Source organism: Poecilia latipinna, unplaced genomic scaffold (genome assembly GCF_001443285.1).
Source record: "Poecilia latipinna isolate Pla-1442-1.1 unplaced genomic scaffold, P_latipinna-1.0 Scaffold2146, whole genome shotgun sequence".
Lineage (NCBI taxonomy): Eukaryota > Metazoa > Chordata > Actinopteri > Cyprinodontiformes > Poeciliidae > Poecilia > Poecilia latipinna.
Window position 1 is genome coordinate 55,907 of NW_015114762.1, and position 20,939 is coordinate 76,845.

Below are 20,939 nucleotides of genomic sequence, written 5' to 3' on the forward strand. Positions count from 1 at the left end.
CCCCCCCCCGTCCCCATAAATGTTCTGCTGCTCACTTTACTCTGTTGGTTTCAAGAGCTATTGATGGTTGGAGAAGGCGATTTAGTTATTTTTTTTCCTTTGCAAAATTTTTCCCATCTGTTCATTTAATCAGGATCTGCTGCTCCAGAAACAATATTGTTGATTTGTTTTCTGATTTAAGACACATTATTTCTCAGAGATGAGACATCAGCAGTAATCAAAGCCACTCACCATTCCCGCTCTACATGAAGGAGGGACATTTTTACTGCTTTTTATCGCTCTCAGCGGACCGTCTGTGATCATGATTGCTGGCTGAGACAGTGAAAACATCCATCATAGGGTTAATTGTTCAGCTACGCTGCTTCCCAAATGTTATTGCATTGAAACAAATGTGCTGTGCAACCGACTCTTTGATTCTTAGCTTTAATCCCTGAATAAAAGATGCAACATCAAGGTGACTGTTAGCTTTTCCATGCAGAAAAAATGTGTTGGACGGTGTTTCCATTATCTGGATGAATGTTTCAGAGGGTGGAAAGCAGACATGCAGTTTTTACGGCATTTAGAAGAGTCGGTCTTCCAAGCAAAAACGTGTTAGGGAAGTGACCATAACACCTGATATCAATGACTTGGAAGGATGAGAGAATACTTTTGTTGAATTGAAAAACAAGACTGGAGGCCTCTCCGTTGCCTCGGATACACTTTGACGTAAATTCACACCAGAGTGCTTGGCGGCGGTTCACTTAGAGAGACATCTCTAGCCTTGCTGTCGCCTCCAGTCGGTAAAAAGCCCAGCTGCTGTAACAACCGGCATGCAGGTGTACAGATAACACGTAGAAGTCTGGTCATGGCTTTTAGAGGAAAATGCTGTCGAGGTTTTGCTAATGGAAGCAGAGAAACATGGCCGCTGTACTCCAGGTCTAATTGGTTGGTGGTTGAGGCGCTGTGGAGCTGTCAGATATCTACCAATTACTATCAGTTACTCTTTTGTTCTTGTTTTTAGAACTGGACAAAAGACGGATTTATTAATTATTGTTAACAGAGATTTTTACCTCCAATCCATAGATAGTTGTTGATGATGTATGTCTTTGTTTCTCTGATCTTTTCAGGATTTCATTCGTGTCTTAGAGGTTTCCTTCTGGACTTCAAGAGCAAACGCTGGTGCGGCGCCCGGACCTTTGTAAATCGGAAGTTGGACAATGCCAACAGCAGAGGAGCCACTCGATTGTTTGCAGGGCATCATAGAGCCCAAGAGTATAATGTAGTCCCCACTGAGTCTTTCTTCAAAACAAAGTCATTGGGCTGATTTGGGCTATGGAAGAAATGGAGAAAGCTGTCGAGGATTTAAATTTGTCCTTTCTGCTGGAGCATGAAAGGGAAATGATCCTGAAGGTGCTGCAGAAAGACGAGAAGCTGCGGAAACGTGAGGAGAAAAGGATACGGTAAGGATTTTAACGCCCAAAGCCTACTTTACTTCTCTCTTCTGTCTGCTTATTTCCTTCTCTTCTCTGTCTGCTTTGCAGAAAGTTAAAAAACGACCTGCTGGAGATCAAGCGGAAAGGTTCCCGCCGGCCTCAGGACTCTGAGGAGCGGCAGTGCGCTCGCTGCCTCAAAACTCTGGGGCTGATCTTTGACCGTGGCGAACTCTGCGATGAATGCCGGCTGCGCGTTTGCAGCGACTGTCGCGGAACGATCGCCGGCTCACGCAAGTGGAGATGCAACGTCTGCGCCAAGATTTCGTAAGTGTGTCAGCCGCAGAGAGACAGAACAGAAACTGAGAGGAGGGATGGACTCTACGTGTGTGTTTTTTTTGATTAATGATCCTACATCTGCATCAATTTGTCAATCGGGGCCTTGGGGGATTATGGTGCTGTGTTTAATTCTGAAAAAAAGAAAAAAAATCCTTACAAACCACAAAACAACCATTAATCAGATGTTGACAGTTTCTAAACTTTTATAGACATCAATTGTTTTATAGTTGTTGTGCCAAATACATGTGTACCTTAAAGTATTAATTAGCTGGATAAAAATGTAGGTTTTCAAGTGAGAATAAGTGAAACGTGTTGTGTTTTTATGAACAGTTCATAAGTACAATAACTTGTACAATGCCAAATGAGACATTTAGATCTTTCCTGATGATGTATTTAATTTGATCTATTTACAGTATGTCAGTGCATTATATATTGGAGGCATCTTTTTTATATTCAATAAAACACTTTAACAAACCTATATTTATAAGTTTCTGCAGATCTAATGTTGAGTAAATATTTACAGAGAGCTTCACCAGGTATGGAAGGTCAAAAACACAAGACTTCACATGTCTGACGTGTTGTTGGCATGCTGGCACAAGCAACTGTTCAAAAATATGTGTAACATATAAAAAAAAAATCATAGTTCTTATTTTTTGCCTCCAATAGCCCTCAGCTTTGTGATAGAGAAGCATTTAAATGTTGAGTGTTGGAGTTCTGGATCAGAAATGCATCTCCTGCAACAAAAGCTACATTTTTAAAATCCTTTTTGGAACCCAAAGTTAGAGATGCAACTTAAGAAAATATAACAAATTTGAATGTTTTTTTTTAAATCCTTTACTAAGATGAAAAATATTTCTAACATTAATAATTGATTTATTTTCCAGCCCAAAGGTTTGTCACGTTGCATCATTAAAACACGTCTTCACTTCTCTCAGCATGTTGCGGGTTACACCACACATCTCAGGCCTTGTTTTTAAATCTGTATTCCCCACGTTTTGCACAGTCACATTATAGCCGCTCAGCCTGAAGGGTTGCCAAAATGCAACAGCCCCCATTTATCTTCATTAAGTGCTGGTAATGTCACCTACTGCATCGCTGACGCATCTTCTGTGTCTGCTGGCCTCCGCTCTCTGTTTTAAATGATTGTTTGATTATCTGTTAATTTGTAATACCTCCATTTATGCCCTCTGTTGCTTTTCTCTGTGTTCCAGCTCTTTGCATATGAATTAAAAGACATTATGCACCCTTGATTTGCAAATGCACCAATTCACGTTCATGTTAGATTATTCCTTCTGAATGCTGCAGTTTGTCAGGGAGTGTATTTAGTTTTTTTCAATATCCTAGAAAACACGTGTATCATTAGTGAAATCAGCAAAGCATATATGTCCTACTCATGAGGGAGGGGATAAATCTCCACATTTCCCCTGATGCTAAATGGAGCTTGAAATAAAATGTAAACAGTTAATTTATGTTATTTAGTGCAAAGATATTTTTCTGTTCCTAATGACTAAAATCTCTGTATGCAGGACTCAACATCAATCATGATAGAATGTTTTATTTTTATTTTTATCAAGGACTCAGAAGACGAAAAGGACAAACGTCCTGTTCATTTTGGGTCTTTTGAAGTTACAGTTAGAGTCTCTTAAAGAAAACGAGGCTGTAAATATAAGATCTGGTATTTTCCAGATTCTAAAAGGATTCATCTGAAATAGACAAAGATGAAGCCAAAACAAATAATATTCTCCAAAAAAAGAAAAGCAGAGTGAGCACAGCTACATTTTTTTTATTTATATCCATCTGGTCTGTTGTACTTTAAAAGTCTTTCCACTTCATTTTGTTGCACTTTTTATTTCTGAAAGTGTGGGTCAGCTGACGTTTCACCACCGTCTCGTTCATCTTACTCCGGTTGTGTCAAACTTGGAGAGATTTATTGGTGCTTCAGTGAACTCTGTTCATGATGATAGATTTTTTCCATATCTGCCCTGGCAGCAGCTTTCTCTTAATGCTCTGCATGTGGACAGTGTGATACGTCACAGTGACAACCACCAACCGTGGGCCGCCGTGACCAGACTTCATTGTTGGAGCAGCCATTTTTTAACACCAGATAGGCAAATCAAATGGTTTTTAGGTTTAAAAAACAGCTGAATATGATGCATTTTGCACAGGGATTTTAGCCCGATTATGTATTTTAGTAGAAACAGGATCAAGACATCCGTCTCAAAATTGCTTACTAGTTTTAACGACCTTAATTTCAGCTTCACCATAACATAGATTCTTATACTCAGTTTGTTTTAGACTTCTTTAGTTGTACATCATTTCAATAACTGAACTAATGTTTGCTGTATCGGCATGTTAATAAAAACTGTCATGAAATTGACATAAAAATAAAGATTAAAGATTATAAATATCTTTTTTTCACCAATCCTTTTCTCTTTATTTTCGTTTTTAGATTTAATAATGCTATGTTTTAGTTTTCGAAGCAAAAAAATTCACACTCTGTCCAAATTTTGCATTTTATATTTTACATTTTTGTTCTTGGTCTCGGAACCATATACACTGCCCAAAAAAATAAAGGGAACACTCAAATAACACATCCTAGATCTGAATGAATGAAATATTCTCATTGAATACTTTGTTCTGTACAAAGTTGAATGTGCTGACAACAAAATCACACAAAAATCATCAATGGAAATCAAATTTATTAACCAATGGAGGCCTGGATTTGGAGCAACACACAAAATTAAAGTGAAATGTTCCCTTTATTTTTTTGAGCAGTATACTTAAAAACTAATAATTTGGCAGTGCCTGATTACACTGAGCCCATTCTGAAGGAGAAAACCCTTTGCTCGGCTCTCACCCGCTGGTCTTTGTGTCTTGGATTGTGTGTTTTTACAACAGGGAGCTGAAGGTGGTGACTGGAGAGTGGTTCCTGGAGGAACGGTCCAGGCGCTTTGAGCAGAAAGCGCTGAGCAGTGACGTCATCAAGCAGACCATCCTGAGCGCCCCACCAAGTCAGTCTGGTTGCTAACGTCTGAACGATAGCGCCATAAAACCATAACTATGACCAAAAAGACGTCTGTGTGCTGTACGATTGCTGGGCGTGTGCAGATTTTATTAATTAGTAATGTTTTTGGTCACAAGGTGCAGAAAAAAAGTCAACAGAAAACCTGTCGGCGTCCTCTGATCTAGAGAAAGCAGACACTCCAAAATCCAGCAGAAGTGCAGTGCGCAACATCATGGATGGTGCCAGAAAGAAAGGGTGAGAAAACGGCACAAAGAGTTGTGTGGAGGCTGGAGTTATGAGCAGTCAGTATTTTAAACTTGAAGAGTCGAGAAAAAAACAGCAAGTCCGAGCAAATTTCCTCAATTTATGAAAAAAGATTCAAGCTTAAACTTCCCTAGGAGTTCAAGCAATGTTGAGTATATTTACATCCTGTCATTTTTACGAGACAGATGTTTTTCTTTTTCTATTTCAAACAGGGGTTTCAGTAGATAACGTTGAATAATACCAAACTGCTCTTCCAGGGATCTTGCTGCTGCCGCCTAGTTGCTTGCCATCTGCTAAATGGCTAAAATGAGGAACCTTTTCACACACTGGGGGCAACACGCTGCTTTGCATAATGTATTAAAGTCTACAATAAATTCAAACATCTGGTCTGAAAGTTCATTTTTAATTTAAAAAAAGACAGCAATCACGTATAGTAGATACAATTTTGATCAAAAATCAATATAAAGTGCATTTAAAATTGCAGCAAAACTGCATTTGTAATTAATTTTAAGCAAAATTCAGAATAAATACTCCTGCTTACTAAATGTTATAGATTAAAGTAAAACCAGTAAAGCAAGACATGAGCTGACTTTTGAAACCAGAAGATCTATTACACAGGTGAAGGTCCAAATAGGATCATTTTAGTTTGTCCAAGTTCTGACCACATCCAGATCGCACCATAACAAGTCTAGTCTAGTGTATCATAAAAGGGACTATAGCTGCAAGAATATCAACCAGGCTGTAGTAAAACCTTTGAGCTCTGATGGTTCTCAATTCAACAAAAGAGAAGCAAATAAAACCAACAGCAGCCATTGTAATGACGAGGAAGCTGCCATGCATACGTCTTATTCACTGAAATTCACATCCAGAATAGAAAAGAGGAGGCAGCAGCTCAGCTCAAAATGGTCAGGTAATCTTTGATAATTAACTGGCTTCATTCTCCCATCAGCTTCTTTTTGCTGGTTCTTTAATCTGACATTGCTGAAATCTGTCTACCACAAATAAGATACTGGAAAAATGAAAACCTTATATTTATTCTACGTGAATGAATTTATCTAGAATCTCCCTTCTTGGAGGATTCAGATCAAGTAAGATGCCAATACACGGGTTACGATCGTATCCGAAGGGCTCACGACGCATTTTCACACGAAAAACAGCCGTGATGGAGTCCAGGCCTTCGCCGCATTGAAATTATTTTCGATGTGTCTGAGAAGACTTCCTGCAGCCTCCCATCGTCGACATAAAAACATGGAGGAGAAAATCAATGTAGCTATGGCAGGAAATAAGTGTTGTGACAATGCGCAGTATTAGCCTATACCGATGACGTGGTCAATGTGAGTCACTATCAGCTACAGATGAACCAATAAATACAAAAGTCTCTGATTATTCTATTTCTGTTCCCCCCCCCCCTTTCCTTTTGCCACACATTGTAGGAAACATGCAGACAGGATAATATAACCTCAAATCTAATCAACCAGTCTTTGAGCTGAGTGCACGCTTTAATATAAGATCCTTTGAAATGACCAAATGGACATTTATTTGATTTGTCAGAGACCTGGAATGTATTTTAAAATACATTTCCTGAAGCAAAGAAACATTAATTGGATTCTGCCAGCTGTGATCACTTCTCATCTCGACTGCAGTCTGGCGGTCTCTGAAGGCGCAAAACGGTACCAGCATGAAACAGATCTGCTTAATCATAAAAGTTTGGACGGCAAAGAACTTTGCACTGAGCTTTAGTTATTCTCAGAAACAAAGAGATTTTTTTTTTTTTTATCAGATATTTGCAGTTTAGAAGTAGCCCACTTTGACATATTTGTTTTTTGTTATAATGAACCTGCTTGTTGCCTGGAGCAGCTGTGTTTTCATTTGTACTCTAACGTGAACTTTTCCAAAAGTCAAAGAATTTCAGATGAAACGAGCCAAAGTTTGAATTTTGTAAAGTGGAACATGATATAGTAAATGTGTAACACAACACAAAAAAAACAAAAACAAAACGCGCTGATCGTTTTGCACATTTGTAGTTTCATATTCAACTTTTTCTCTCCTGAAATGAAACTGTCTGCCACAGGAAATGTTTTATACCTGCTTTGAGAGCTGACAACTTTAATGCATTTTTTTAATATTCCACTCTCAGTGCAACGTAAGGAACGGTGGTTTTCTGACTCCTGGTTATCTGCCAGGAGGAGATTGTTTAGGGTTATTTTTATTTGAGCATATTTCATGGGTGATAACTGGCTGAAACAGAGTTCAGAACCACAAACGATGATCATAGGGTGTGATACAAAGTGTTTAGAAGACAAATTGCACTTGATATAAGTTAAATATACACAGCATGACATCCATCCTCTGTCTCTAGCAGTTTATCCTGACAGAGTCATGGAGCCCGGTGTCCCCAGTAGCCATTGGTCACTTTGAACAAGTCAAACAATCATGAAAACCAAAATAATTGCAGTTGAGGAAAAAATAGAGCACATCAATTAACCCAGAATATGCTTATTTTGAACATGCCTGGATATGAAAACTCCCCAGGCTTGGATTTCAAAACTGGAACATAAAATAACGTTGTTTACCACGGAAAGCCATGAAATAATATCACATTGCATCACGTAGCATAGCACATCACTGTATAAAATAACATTACATGGAATGTCACAGCATGGCATCATGTAGAGCAGCGTAGCAACATTTCATAACATAACATAGCATGTCATGCAGAATAACAGATTCAGTAAATGTTTAACCCTCTAGCAACAAAACAGGCGCCGTGACGAGAAAGAAAGAAAAATCTTCGTTTTTAAATCCATTTGGTATAAAATCTGATCTCTGTAGGACTGTTTGATTAGGGACAGCGTTGTGGGAGGCAAGAAAATATAAAAGAGTTTGCCACTGGCTGCTGCGGCACTGTTTCCAATCCCCCAGTTTAATAACTAAAAAAAAAATCTTCTCTCTGAGTCGGATCACAAGCGTCTTTAGATGAAAACAGCTCTCTGGATGCAACCAGATGAAAAGCAAATTGAGGCACAATATACATCTAAAAACGATCAACAACAGAGGGGGAAAAAAGTAGGCGAGAAGCAAACATGAAAATCATCTCTTTAAGTTTCAAAGACGAAAACGACACCAATAGAAAGAAACCAGTCGGCAAGACGAGCAAAGAAAAAACATGGAGATAAATCCTAACAAACCTGAAGATTTTTATGCTAAGACTTATTTTAATTCAAGTCCAACCAGCAGGTGAAGCTTCAGTGAGCCACGTTATGATGCTGAGAATTTCCATAGTTAGAAGAAATTATCTTCTGTATATTTTGATGAGTTACTTGAATTTTATGGTTGTCATTTGTAGCTGATGAGTCTGATGGCTCTACATCTGCCATGTCTGTAAAAGTCTTGCCAAATCCTTCTGAATGCTGATAAAACCACCTCATGTCTGTAAGTAGATGGAACAATAATTGTAATTTGATAGAAATGACACTTTATATACAATGTATTTCCTCTGGGGAATCCACAAATCAGTGTAATAAAGTGGAGACAGTAATGACAGTGAGGTAATGGACACTAGTTAGATCTGCTTCTTTCGCACAGCAGATAACAACCTCCATGTCTGTGTGTGTGTGTGTGTGTGTGTGTGTGTGTGTGTGTGTGTGTGTGTGTGTGTGTGTGTGTAGACGGATGAAGATGGGTAAGAAAGGCAGCCGCGCCACCCCGAAACTAGGGAACGGAGTCGACAGCGTCAGCACGAAGTCGTCTTCAGATGGAGATACTCAAAGCGTTCGTTCTGCTCAGAGTCAGCATTCAAACAGGTGACACACACAAGAAATACATAATTTACATAAACAAAACTAAACAAATATGTGATTCTGAAGCTCTATCAGCATTAAGTGTATATTTCTAAGTGGTAACATCAGAGGCTTAGGCGATGTGTGATTTTAGGTTTCATGGGAATTTTACATTTTAAAAAAAGAGTTTCTTTATATCGTTGGTGCCGGACACGTCAGTCTGATCGTACTTTAAAAGATGAGGCATCTTCAAAGAATAACTGGCATTGAGCTTTCTGTTTAATGGACTGAGGACTGCGGTTTGATCTTGAATATTTAAATCTTTCTTATAAAAATAGGATTTAAAAAGGCTGAAATCCTTCCTAACCGTTTTCTCATCGGTCCGTTTCAGTGCCCTGATCTGACCGAGGCCGCTGCTCTGCATCAGTCCTGATAAAATACAAACTGCAGGAGAGCAATTAGCAATCAGACGAGAAGATTATTTAAAAAAAAAAAAAAAGAAGACAGGAAAGCATGTTTCTGAGAGGCACCGCATTCAAAAGAGACAAACATCACATTTAAATTATCTTATACAAAAAATATTAACTTATAGTGTTAGAACTGAATAGAAATGTTTTTGTTTTGTGTTTGTGGAGCTCCATTTGTGACAGTGCAGGTCAGAAGTTTACATACGCCCATCGTAAACATGCACGTCTTATTGACTTTGGATCTAAAATGATTTACTTGAACCATTTGTTTGCTGGTTTGTTAGTTTTTATGAGTTTATTACGAGGTGGAATGAAATACCCGACTAATGAAGTTAAATTATCCGCTAAGATTAATTTAAACATCCAGCTAGCATCACATGTCTTTAAAAAGGTTGTTGGACATAAATAATAGTTTAAAAGCCTATAAAATATTTACATTTTAGGATTATTTCACTTCCTTCTTGTGTGTAAATGCCAGACATCTCCTGTTTGCACTTACTACAGTTGACATTTGGATTAACTCTAGAATATTTTGTACGTTTTAAATATTTTTTAATGCCGTTGTTTATAGAATAAACTTCACAGAAAACATTGATTTAAATCAATTGGTCTCCTATCCCACTGAGTTTATTCCATAAATTTTCAGTAGGTTTTAGGCTGAAGTCATTCCAAGAGCTTCATGTTAGTCTGATTTATTTATTCGTTATTTGCATTGCAATGGGTCCAATGTTGCAATGTTTTGTAGGCTGTTATATCCACATGTATTGATGTTAGTGTGGGAGTCGCCATCATGATGCGAAAGAAGGAAACACAACTAAATAAATCAGGTTAAATGTCAGGTCAGTGCCTGAAATTCAGCCTTTTTACATAAACTTCAGTTCTGAGAAGTGTTTAAATATTCAGACATAATTAAAACTGAAGCTTGTTGATTGCTATAAAATGTGTGTGGTTTATTTGCAGCTAGCTCAAAAGGATATATTTAGTTGTTAATGGGAGCATATTCATATATTTAAGCATAAACAGCTTAAAGAAAGTCCAAGTTTAAAATCTGTGCATCTGACATCTCCACCAAATAAACTCAAAATTAAATTGCACTCATGCTCAGGATGACCAGAGCTGCATGTGAGCCCGTCACCATAATAGATGTTTAACGGGTTCGTGTCTCGTTTTCAGGAGCGCTGCGGTGGCGATGGAGTCCTCGGGTTTGCCCACGATCCCCAACAATCTCCGTTCCCAAACTCCAGATAAATCGCCCAACCCCAGCAACAACAGGAGGGTCAGGGTCAGCGACAGTAGCACCCGAACAGACACTCGGCGCCAAATAAAGTGTCCAAGGTTGGCGTTTATTCCAGCAGCTTGTGCGTTTTGTTTTTTTGAACGCAGCCCGACGGAGCGGAGAGCGTCGCCAGTGTGCGCTCCAGCGAGGGTCTGCCCGAGAAGGAAGGGACGGGACTTCACCTCGCAAACTCGGGCGCGCCGACCATCTCCGTTTCCTGCGCGTCTGTGTCGTCAGGTAGCAACACGGACCCGTCTTGTCTGCACCCCACCTCCAAGCAGCACGACTCCTGCTGCCGTCTCGCAGCTCCCACAAGCACAACTCGCACGCAAACATTTTGATAAGCGGCTCGCAGCCTCCTGAAGTGCTAGAAGCAGCAGATCACTTCAGAGGTGACGCTAGGCTGTCTAAGTTCACCTCAGAGAGAGAGAGCGACGACTCGGCGTGTTCAGTGTCTCAGGAAGGATAAAATTAGTCCCTCTGCTGAGAGCAGAAGTCACGTCTCCGCAAATTACACCATTAACTTCGGCTCCTTCATCTCTAGCTGCTGCTCTTGTGTTCTTTTAAGTATAATCTCTTCTTCTTTGTCTCTTTCGATGTCAGAGCCGTTGTCTCAGCTTCTTGCTGGAGCGTGTGAAGGCTTTAGGATGGCTTTGATTAGTGCCGTTAGTTTTTAACGAAGATCTCCAGTCGTGACCACAGATGTCAGGCGGTTTATGCAGAACCGTCGGGGCGGAGGGTGTTCTCTTCTTTACTATTTTCAGATAGTAAAGGATTTGTTTGATTTAATTAGCAGACTATGTGATTAGCAATGATTTTGGTCCCTCTGCAGGAGTCGTCTGATCCTCCGCTTTGTTTCAGCAGGAAGCGGCTTGGGTCAAAGTTTTTGATCTCTTATAATTTTAAATTCTAGTTTCCCTTTTCTGACATGTACAGAGGAATAATTCAGTAGTTTCAAGAGGAAGAAAACAACTAGACTGAGAGGAAATCAATTTTGATTTTGTTTTGTTTTTTTTTAAGTATTGAGTTAGTGCCTGAGGGCAATTAGCTTAGCAACTAAAAAAAACTACAAGGCAGGAAAACAGCAGCAGCTCCCTGCAAAGATCAGGAAATATCCCATGTGGCTCTGAAGCTCAATAATTAACATCAAGTCTATTTAATCTATTGTTTAAGCCTCATTGAAGCCAAAGACCGTAAAATCAAATGTAACTAAGCCTGTTACTCACATTAAGTATCTGATTTAGTGAGGCATTTTACAGTTTGTTGGGATTTAATTATCAGCGTCATGCTTTAAGGTTTGAGGTAATAATCAACAACAACGACGACCTCAAAGGTGCTAAAAAGTGAAGAAACAACTGAAAGAGAGAAAGGGAAGGTTTGCAGTCGAGAGATTATTGCTTTTACAAATCAATGAGCAATGTAATTTGGACAAAAAAATTGCAAAAAAAAAGAAAACTCCTTGTATGTCAATGTGAAACTGATTTCTGCGAAAATAATGACAATTAAATAAAAATATTTATTTTTAAAAAGTGTTTACATAAGTATTTGCCCCCGTTAAGTTATATTTTTTAGGGTTTTTTTATAAATTTTGGAACTCATGCTGCAGAGTTATTCTGTCACTTCAAAAAGCCTTTTAGTTTGTTTTCAAATCTAAAAAGGTTTAAAAGGACCGTAGCATCTCTCCAAACCAGAGGAAATATGCTGCCAAAATTATGAGAATCGATAAGAAAAAAAGCCCCACATCATCAGATTAAATGTTTGATAGTTAAAGACCCTTACATTTGAAATACTTTTTAACTTTTGCTTGAATTATTATATTTTTTTTTCTTCATCTTTTGACCTACTAAACTTGGACTGCTGCCTCTTCATCCATCCCTCTGCCCTCCCTCCCTGCACCAGATCACAGCCGCTCAGAGATGGACCTGTCAGCTCCGGGCTCCGAGCACAGCGACGATGGCCTCAGCCTCAGGAGCCGCTCCGTCCCCGGGCTCAACGAAGCGGTGAGCGCGGTCGCTTCGTCTCATCCTTTCTGCTCAGTGATCACACTTTTCCCAACAAATTCACCCCAAACACTCTGATTCATCTGACTCTGAAGTTAACAGATAAGGAATATTCAGTCCTAACCTCCCTCAAATCCTCACCTGCGACGCACTTTATTGTGTAACCGCGTCAAACTTTGGGATGCGTGGGCCGATGAACTCACCGGGATCCGTCAGCTGTGGGCTTGAATGCTAATTTCACATCAGAGCTCACTTCAAAGAGCATCTAAACAGAATAGGTAGTTTGCAAATGGCGACTGACGACGAAGGCGGTCAGCGTGTGGCGCCGCTTTGTTTCGTCTTCGCCGATTTGCATTTGAAGCAGTTCGGAGAAACGCTCACTGATTCCGCCTTCCTTTGCCCACTCTTCCGGTCATTCTCTCGAGTTTACTGTAAAAGCAGTGACGCCGTGGTTTTCAAGCACGTGAAAACCAGATTACTACGCCGAGTCCGGATTCGACTGATTGAATTTACTTAGGCCGGGCCCGGCTCCGTCCGCCCACTCAGCGATGTTCGGATCAGACCTTCCAGATGTCACGCTCATCCGATCGCCGTCTCTTGCAGGAGTTTTCCGACGAGGACGCAGAGGAAGACATCGACGCCCTGATGTCGGCACACAGCCTGAGCAGGGGCGGACGCCTTAGCAACGCCGCATCAACGGTAACGCCGAGTTAAAGCAATCCCAAACAAAGACACACATCCTCTGGGAAGTCTTACATGCTGCCCTGCCACTTGGACGCGGCTCTGGTCCTTGTGCACACATGCCCTCAGAGCAAGGCATTCATGCTTTCTCTGTGTTGACTGTGCTAACACCGGATGAGCCATGTCAAGAAAACCTCCCACGCTCACAAACCTGCTGCCTTTAGGCAAACTAGCATGACGCAGTTGCAGTGTGAGATGCTGGAGAGTTCCTGCTTTGTGTCGTCAGAGGAACTTGCGCGGCAAAAACATGCTTTCGCGCGGGAAACCGAGAGACGTCTGCCGTCTTATTTGTGGAAAATGTAGAAATGTAAGGCCAAAAGGAATGTCCTGTTTCGACAGGATTTATTGGTGCAGATGCTCAGAGGTTCAAATATGTCAATTAATAGATGCATCATGTTCAGCTGATGCTTTTAATGTTTGGGGGGGTAACACTTTATTTGAAGGGGTGTACATAAGACTAATATTACACTGTCATAAACGTGACATAACACCTGTTATGAACATGAATAAGTCTTCATGGATATTTACTGGTGTCATGAAGTGTCTTTTGGTAAATAATGACACTTTTAATGCAAAGACGCATTAAACGTTTTAAAAGTGTCAACTTAGCATCGTTTGGTAAATAACTACATTTGTATGCAGTTGCATTAAAACTTATATTAAAAGTCAATTAAAAGACTTAACTTTGCATTAAAGTGTCATTATTTACTGAAGGACATTTCACGACAACAGTCTTAAACATTCATAAAGACTTCTTTATGTTCATGACAGTGTCATGTCAGTCTTATGCACACCCCTTCAAATAAAGTGTTACCATTTTTATTGTCTATTGGTTCTTTACATACATTGTCTTTAATATGGATTCACGCCTCTGGGACTTTAATACATCCTGAGGCTGATCACCTCAATGCGACACTGCATCGACACAGTAAATCATGCAAAATCAGCCTCGAAGTGCTGAGTACTTCTCAGTGGGATGAGGTTTCTGTATTAAAAATGCAAATATGTTAAATTCTTAATGTTTTATCAGCCATAAAGCGGTGCAGCTACAGCCAGAATTACTTAAATAATTAACGTTTTCTATAATATTCTGATTCATTGACATGTATGTGCATACAATGTAAAAAAAAAAAAACAACCTACATTTTGCTCTGCACTTCTTATCCCTCTGACTTCTCTTTGGTTCAGTGAGAACAGAAACATTTCTCCACTTTTCTTATCTTGCTGCTTGTTTGCGCTGGCCATCTTTGCTGATTTCCAACCACTCTTAATCTCTGAGGTTTTATCTGATAATCACCACGGTAACGGTGTGTGCACAATGGGGGTTTTCTGGTGTCAGTCTTGCTGCATTTTCTGCCTATTCCTTCAACAACCTTCCCTCTGCCTCTCTTCCCCTCTCCTCCCTGCTCGTTCTGAATCCAGTCCTCCACTCCCGGCACAGAAAGAAGGTGGGGGTACCTAAACATCCCCGACTCGGACGCTGAGACCGTGAGTCTCCGTGTTTCACGGTTCTGCATGCTGCTGTTTTCCTGCTACATTAAAGATGCAGCAGTGCCGTAACATAAATATTGCTACCCATCGCTCAGTAATATATAAAAACCTGTCCTGCATACACCTGCCTGGCTCAGTGGACGTTTGTGCTAATATTTGTCTCTATTGTTTCCCTAACTCCCCACAATAGAAAAAAAAAAAAAAAAAAAAAAGTCGTCTTCATCACAGTCGGTAGCTGGAGGAAATGCGTGAAGCAAACTTCCCTTTTTTGTGAGAAGACAGCATGGATTAACTCCAGCTGGGTTCAGACGGGTTTATCTCCTCCTGTTTACCAGCAGTCAGTCTTACTCCAGAGTTAATTACCTGCTGTTACCGTTGTGGTTGGGACTCTTTTCTTCATAGAGAAATGAAGTTTGCAGGTATGTATTGTGCAAGAGACACAATTAGGTTTGTTCCTTTGGTTTCAAATGGGTAAAACTCAGTCAGCACGGCTGAGCGCAAGCTTTCTATTAAAATGCCACACTGCTGCAGCTTTAACTGTTCACATTGCTTTTACGTAGCTCCATCATGGTTTGGTATTTTTGTTTCTGTCTGTTTTCTAATATCTGCATGCATCTGGTTAAATAGTGGTGTGGAAAAGAATCTGCTCCCCTTCAGATTGTTCTACTTTTTGCACTTAATTGTTTCAGATTGTCAAATGAATGCAACACATTACAACCATAGACAACAATAGCCTGAGTGGGAAAAACTGCAAAATGACAAAGAGGTGAAATGATCAATGAAATGTTTCGTAAATCCTGACATTATGAAAGAAAAATGTATCAAAAACGATTTTTTTTTTTTTTTTTTTTTTCTTTCAAAAGGTGATTTAACATTTGTGGCTCTGCGGGATTTTTATTTAGCTGAAATAAACCTCCGTTTTATTTGACCTTTTCTTACACATTTCTTCATCTTCCTATCAAAAAAGATTTTGTTTACTACAGTTTATTACATTTTGTAGTTCTGATAAACACAGAGAACGTCTCATCTTTGCGCTACTATTCACTATTAGCTGAGGTGACGAGTAATTACAAAAAAGCTGGACCCGCGGCTCCTCCTCTCCCTCATCTCATGTCTTCTCTGTCGTGTTGGCGTCACAGAGCAGCCTCAACAGCATGATGAGCATGTACAGCGAGACGGGCGACTACGGAAACGCCAGGGTGAGCGGCGAGATTCTCCTCAACATCAGCTACAGCTACAAAACAGGCGCCCTCAACGTTCTGGTGAAAAAGTGTTACAACCTGGCAACGGGAGACGACAGGAGGCAGCGCACAGATGCGTAAGAGCGCTCTGAGGTTTCCTGATGACAATTGATGATAATTTGGTCCCCATAGAGTCATGTCAGTGTGGTAAAAGGGAAAAAAAAAAAAAAAAAAGACGAACGACTTTGTTTTGGCAGGTACGTGAAGACCTACCTGCTTCCTGACACGTCCCGCCAGAGCAAGAGGAAGACGAGCATCAGACCCAACACCATCAACCCCGTTTTCAATGAGAACCTGAGAGTCAGTCACAGAAAATCATCCCTGACGAGTCTGAACAACAGATCTCAACAAGCCGTTGTTCCCCTCTGTTTTTCAGTACGTGATCAGCCACTCGCAGCTGGAGACTCGAACCCTGCAGGTGTCTGTGTGGCACCACGACCGCTTTGGCTACAACAGCTTCCTGGGAGAAGTGGAGCTGACCTTTGACTCCTGGGAGTTCGACTCTCAGATAGAGGAATGGTACTCTCTGCAGCCCAGGGTAGGAGCCGGCACCAGTACACCTTGTCGTATAGGATCTTCCTTCGAAGCAGCTTCAGATGCTTCAGGATTATTTTGCGCATGTGTGTTTGCAGGTAGAGAGCAGCACTGACTCCACCATGCACTACAAAGGAGAGCTGACTGTCGTGCTCAAGTACATTCCTGCAGAGAAAAACCTCACACTGCCTCTGGACCAGGTTCAAGGTATGTTTAACACCGAGCTGAACTCACAGGTGACAGGAAGTGTGTTTGGATGTTAAGAAACAAATTATTGTCAAAATCTGAACCCATCATAACCACAATTAGATGACTTTAAGGTCATCACAATGTAAAATTGTGCTCCAAAACTGGCGTCTCAAGCTCAGCTGAAACGTACAGCTGCACATCTGGACACACTAAATTCCTTCTGAGAAAAAGATGTTGTGGTCAGACAAAACGATTTAACTGTTTGGCAGACTGGCGTTAAGCTTTTGGACAATTTGCTCTAAATCCAGGTCTGCACCAATAAACTCCATGCTCTCCCGAGATGACTGATCAAATCTAGTCAGGTTTACATCACAAACTTGTTAAATATTAATAAGAAACATGCGATGCCATTTGCAAAGTGACATCCTGCCATCCTGCTTTTAGTCAATGTTTACAGTTTTGACTGTGGATTGGAGGAAAATCTATAATAGTCGCTCAAACTTCTGCAGCTTTTCTCCTCGGACAAAAGTAGTAAAATAAATCGATAAGAAAGTAATATGACAATCACACCCATGACGAGTTCATGTGAACTTTTGACCAGAATTGCAAAACTTATAACAAGCTGGGATTTAAATTATTGTTAGTTTGAAACAGGTAGCCGCTTTCTAAGTTTGTTTTTCTGGAAGTTATTATTAGTATTTCTTTTGCTGATCTATAAAAAGAAGCTCTGAGGGTGAGAACGCTGTTTGGCAGCGCTGCAGGAGCTTGTAATAATGAGTAATCCGCCAGCCAGCCGATCATTTTTAACAAGCATGAATGCAGTTTTCTCCTAACCCAGCTATAATTAAACACTCGGTTCCAACTGACCCAACAAGTCGCTATTAAAAAGTTGCCTTTTCTCGCTCTCATCTCATCACCAATTGTTGCAGAGCCGGGCAAAGACATTGGAGATTATTTTCTGTTCCTTATCTTCCAGCATCTTGATGGCTCTTTTAGCAAGTTGGATGTGAAAATGTTAATTATTTGTAAAACAGAAAGGACAAAACTCAACTCAAAAAAGGTTTTCATACTTGCAGTCCAATGGGCTTTTTTTTTCTGATTAGCATCATTTTTGAACTGAATGTAAATGAGGCACTTAGGTATTTTCTGCGTTTTACCTGCAGCTGACTGCAATCAGCACCGTCTGAACAAGCATTAGCCTGGACAAACTCTAATCCATTTCAATAAACAGATGCTGAAGCCGGATACACACACACACACACACGCACACACACACACATGCAAACACTGATTTAAGCCTAAATATACGCTCCAACCATCACTTTACCCTTGCTTTTTATGGATTGCTCCCCTTCAAAGCCTCATGCAAAACTGTAATTTATCAGGATGGAACTAATAAATAAAGTTATACAGTAATACAACTTTGCAGCTGCAGCTAACCAGAAATTAATCTGAAAGGTGAAAGTGAGAAGCTGTAATTGTTTTAGGAAGGTCACGACCTTGTGGCACAGGGTTCTTTAAACCTTCCTGCAGTAAATTAAGACACAGCTGAATCCTCACCCGCCACCTGCTGCATTTAAAAATATAATTTTAGTGTAATCTTCAGCTGCCTGTGCTGATGAAAGTTTGTTTACTTTTTTTTTTTTTTTTTTTTTTTTTTTTACAGCTGGGGATTTGTTTGTTGGTTTCTTTCCCTGGGAAATGTCACCGCCCTGCTTCTAGATATGATTCAAAACGAAATGTAATGAAAACTGTGCAATGAATATCCTGCCTTGTTCAAATAGTTTAGGTTCAGGTTTGGCACATTTTATCCATTAACAGGAAGTCCTACATGACTGAAACTGACCATGAAAAGTTTACGTCCAGGTGATGTCGTTTTGCGCGCGTAAAGACATATTTGAGCGTTTCCTCTTCCAGGGCAGAAAGCTAACACACCAACTTTAATCATTTTCTAAACTATGGACTTTCTTTAGTTCACACTGGTCAAAATGACACATACTGGCTCAGAAAAAATAAATAAATTGCAGCGTGATTATTTGCTTTTAGTCAACATAAATGGGCTTCTGGCAAAATTCTTTATGGCTATCTGACCACATTTCAGAAATTGTGGAGCTCAAAATAAAGCAAACTACTGAAAATACAATTCCAGTAGTTTGGAGGTTGGGGCTTTAGGAAGACATGCTTCATCTTGTCCAAACCAGCTTTGAGGTGTGTTTTTTTTTTAATATTATTGTCTTGTTGGAAGACCCGTTCTGTCAATTTTATGACAGACTTCAGCCTTGATGGTGTCTTGATTACTACAAACAGTTTTTTTTGTTTGTTTGTTTGTTTTTTCATCTCAAGGGGGGGAAGTTTGGGTCAGATTGATCAAATTGTTCTGTTGAATCACACAAGTTTCTCCTCCGTCAATACAGAAATCTCTAACAGGATGGATCAGGCTGTCAGTAACCTTCTAAGTCCAAATCCCCGACCTCAGACCTTTTACAAATCGAAGCTTCACACCAGGAATTTAAGCAATTTAAATTAAGCATGGAAGAGTTTTCAGATATCCACACAGAATTATTTTAGATCCTTATTGGTGGCTACAGAGCATTTATTTAAACTTTAGTGCACTGAGTTCGTATATGTATACATGTTGCTCTTTTTTTTTATTTCAAACCATTTCTAGTTCTTAAAAGTTATTGAGTCATAAAAGAATAAATTCATGCTCATACTAGTACTGTACGTTCAACATAATCTCTTTATGTATTTTAAGATTCAGATACTAACTGAATGGTTTAGATCACAATCAGTGGGGGAAAATATTAGGTATAAATTGGTATCTGTCAACCTGAACAGAAGCACTTACAGTCAATTTTTTTTTCTTTCCCAGAGACAAATGACAACATTTCTACTTCTTAAACTCAATCAGGTTTATATTCAGACTTTTATGTCTGAAATGCTCGCTGGCAGCTTGCTGCCCAGTCCACTCTTAATAATGGGGGTATTGTTTTACCCCTCACACCTCTGGATGCTGTCTGCCGCACTCTTCCTTTGACTTATTCATCCAGACAGCCGTCACACTCACAGCTCTGATTAATATGGAAAGGTTCAAGGGTCATCGGTTACCCAGACGCCGACTTTCTTTATAAAGACTCTGAAATATTAGACCCCATTAAATGTCACATTTTCTGTTTACTGTAAAGTGCAGAACTCCTGAGTAATACTCTACACCGTTTTCATTTCTCCTGGGACCTGTAAAGCTTTTAATCCTTGCGTTTACAGACAGTTAAATTATCAGCCAGAGTGATCAATGTGTGTGAATGTGTCTTTTAGTTTGTATTCTTTGTTTTCAGGTGTAGAAATGTTGAGCCCTCCGAGAGTTGTCAAACACATTTCTTCTTGTAAAGTTTTTATTTATTTATGACTCATTTTTTTTTGAGTTGTCAGCAGCTAAAAACAGAACTCCCTCACATCTGAGATCAAATCCTTCAAACATGCAGCTTTTTTTATTCCCAGTAGTCTCTGAAGTACGGCGCTGAAGTCGTGTGTGCTGACAAATCTGTTTTCTTCCGCTTTTGTCTGCGTCTTCTCGTGGGTTTGCAGTGAAGAAGAGCTTCCTGAAAGGCAAGAAGACGAGCAGCTTCACGCTGCCTAAAGGGGGCATGGTCGAGCTGCTGGTCAAAGGGGCCAAAAATCTAACAGCGGTCAAGTCTGGAGGCACTTCGGATCCGTTTGTCAAAGGGTGAGATGAGATTCAGGACGCAGCTTGGGATGTTTGAGGGGACACATTACGATCAGACACATAAGGGTGTTGACATTTGTTCTGCATAATGGATGCATAATTATGAAATTTGTCAAGACAAAATCTTAATATATGCAGGATTCCTGTGGAAAAGCAGCTTGGAAAGTGTGGAATTGGATTTTATTACTAAAAATCTGGATTTAAAAAAAAAAAGTATGGAAAAATCATTGAGTTTCCAGACTCTGTTCTTTACTTTATTATCTAACAGGAGAGATTCAGGTTTTCTGAATCTCTTGTTCTTTATATGAACAAGTATTTATTGTAAAAAAAAAAAAAAAAAAAAAAAAAAAAAATCCACCATCCAGTTAAATTTTTACTAAATTGCCAGCCTGGTAAATATGTTCAAGTTGCAAAAAAAAAAAAAAAAAAAAAAAAAAATTTAAAATTCACCTTTACTCCTCTCTTTAAACGGAAACCCCCA

At 39.8% G+C, this 20,939-nt stretch overlaps 1 protein-coding gene across 3 annotated transcripts in view; it reads left to right on the forward strand.

The window, feature by feature from the left end:
- The window catches only part of sytl5 (synaptotagmin-like 5), a 51,941-nt gene that overhangs the window by 23,713 nt on the left and 7,289 nt on the right, over nt 1-20,939 (forward strand). The window contains exons 2-16 of one of the 3 annotated variants that reach the window (XM_015017457.1): nt 1,107-1,439; nt 1,521-1,736; nt 4,647-4,759; nt 4,890-5,007; nt 8,685-8,819; nt 10,436-10,538; nt 10,646-10,775; nt 12,438-12,538; nt 13,142-13,237; nt 14,702-14,767; nt 15,910-16,088; nt 16,209-16,311; nt 16,388-16,549; nt 16,644-16,752; nt 20,320-20,458. In XM_015017457.1, the coding sequence (XP_014872943.1) occupies nt 1,312-1,439; nt 1,521-1,736; nt 4,647-4,759; nt 4,890-5,007; nt 8,685-8,819; nt 10,436-10,538; nt 10,646-10,775; nt 12,438-12,538; nt 13,142-13,237; nt 14,702-14,767; nt 15,910-16,088; nt 16,209-16,311; nt 16,388-16,549; nt 16,644-16,752; nt 20,320-20,458 (1,898 nt within the window). In that variant the 5' untranslated portion in view covers nt 1,107-1,311. Of the gene's footprint in view, nt 1-1,106; nt 1,440-1,520; nt 1,737-4,646; nt 4,760-4,889; nt 5,008-8,684; nt 8,820-10,435; nt 10,545-10,645; nt 10,776-12,437; nt 12,539-13,141; nt 13,238-14,701; nt 14,768-15,909; nt 16,089-16,208; nt 16,312-16,387; nt 16,550-16,643; nt 16,753-20,319; nt 20,459-20,939 lie in introns of all 3 variants that reach the window. The other 2 variants (XM_015017456.1, XM_015017458.1) reach the window with 2 other exon arrangements.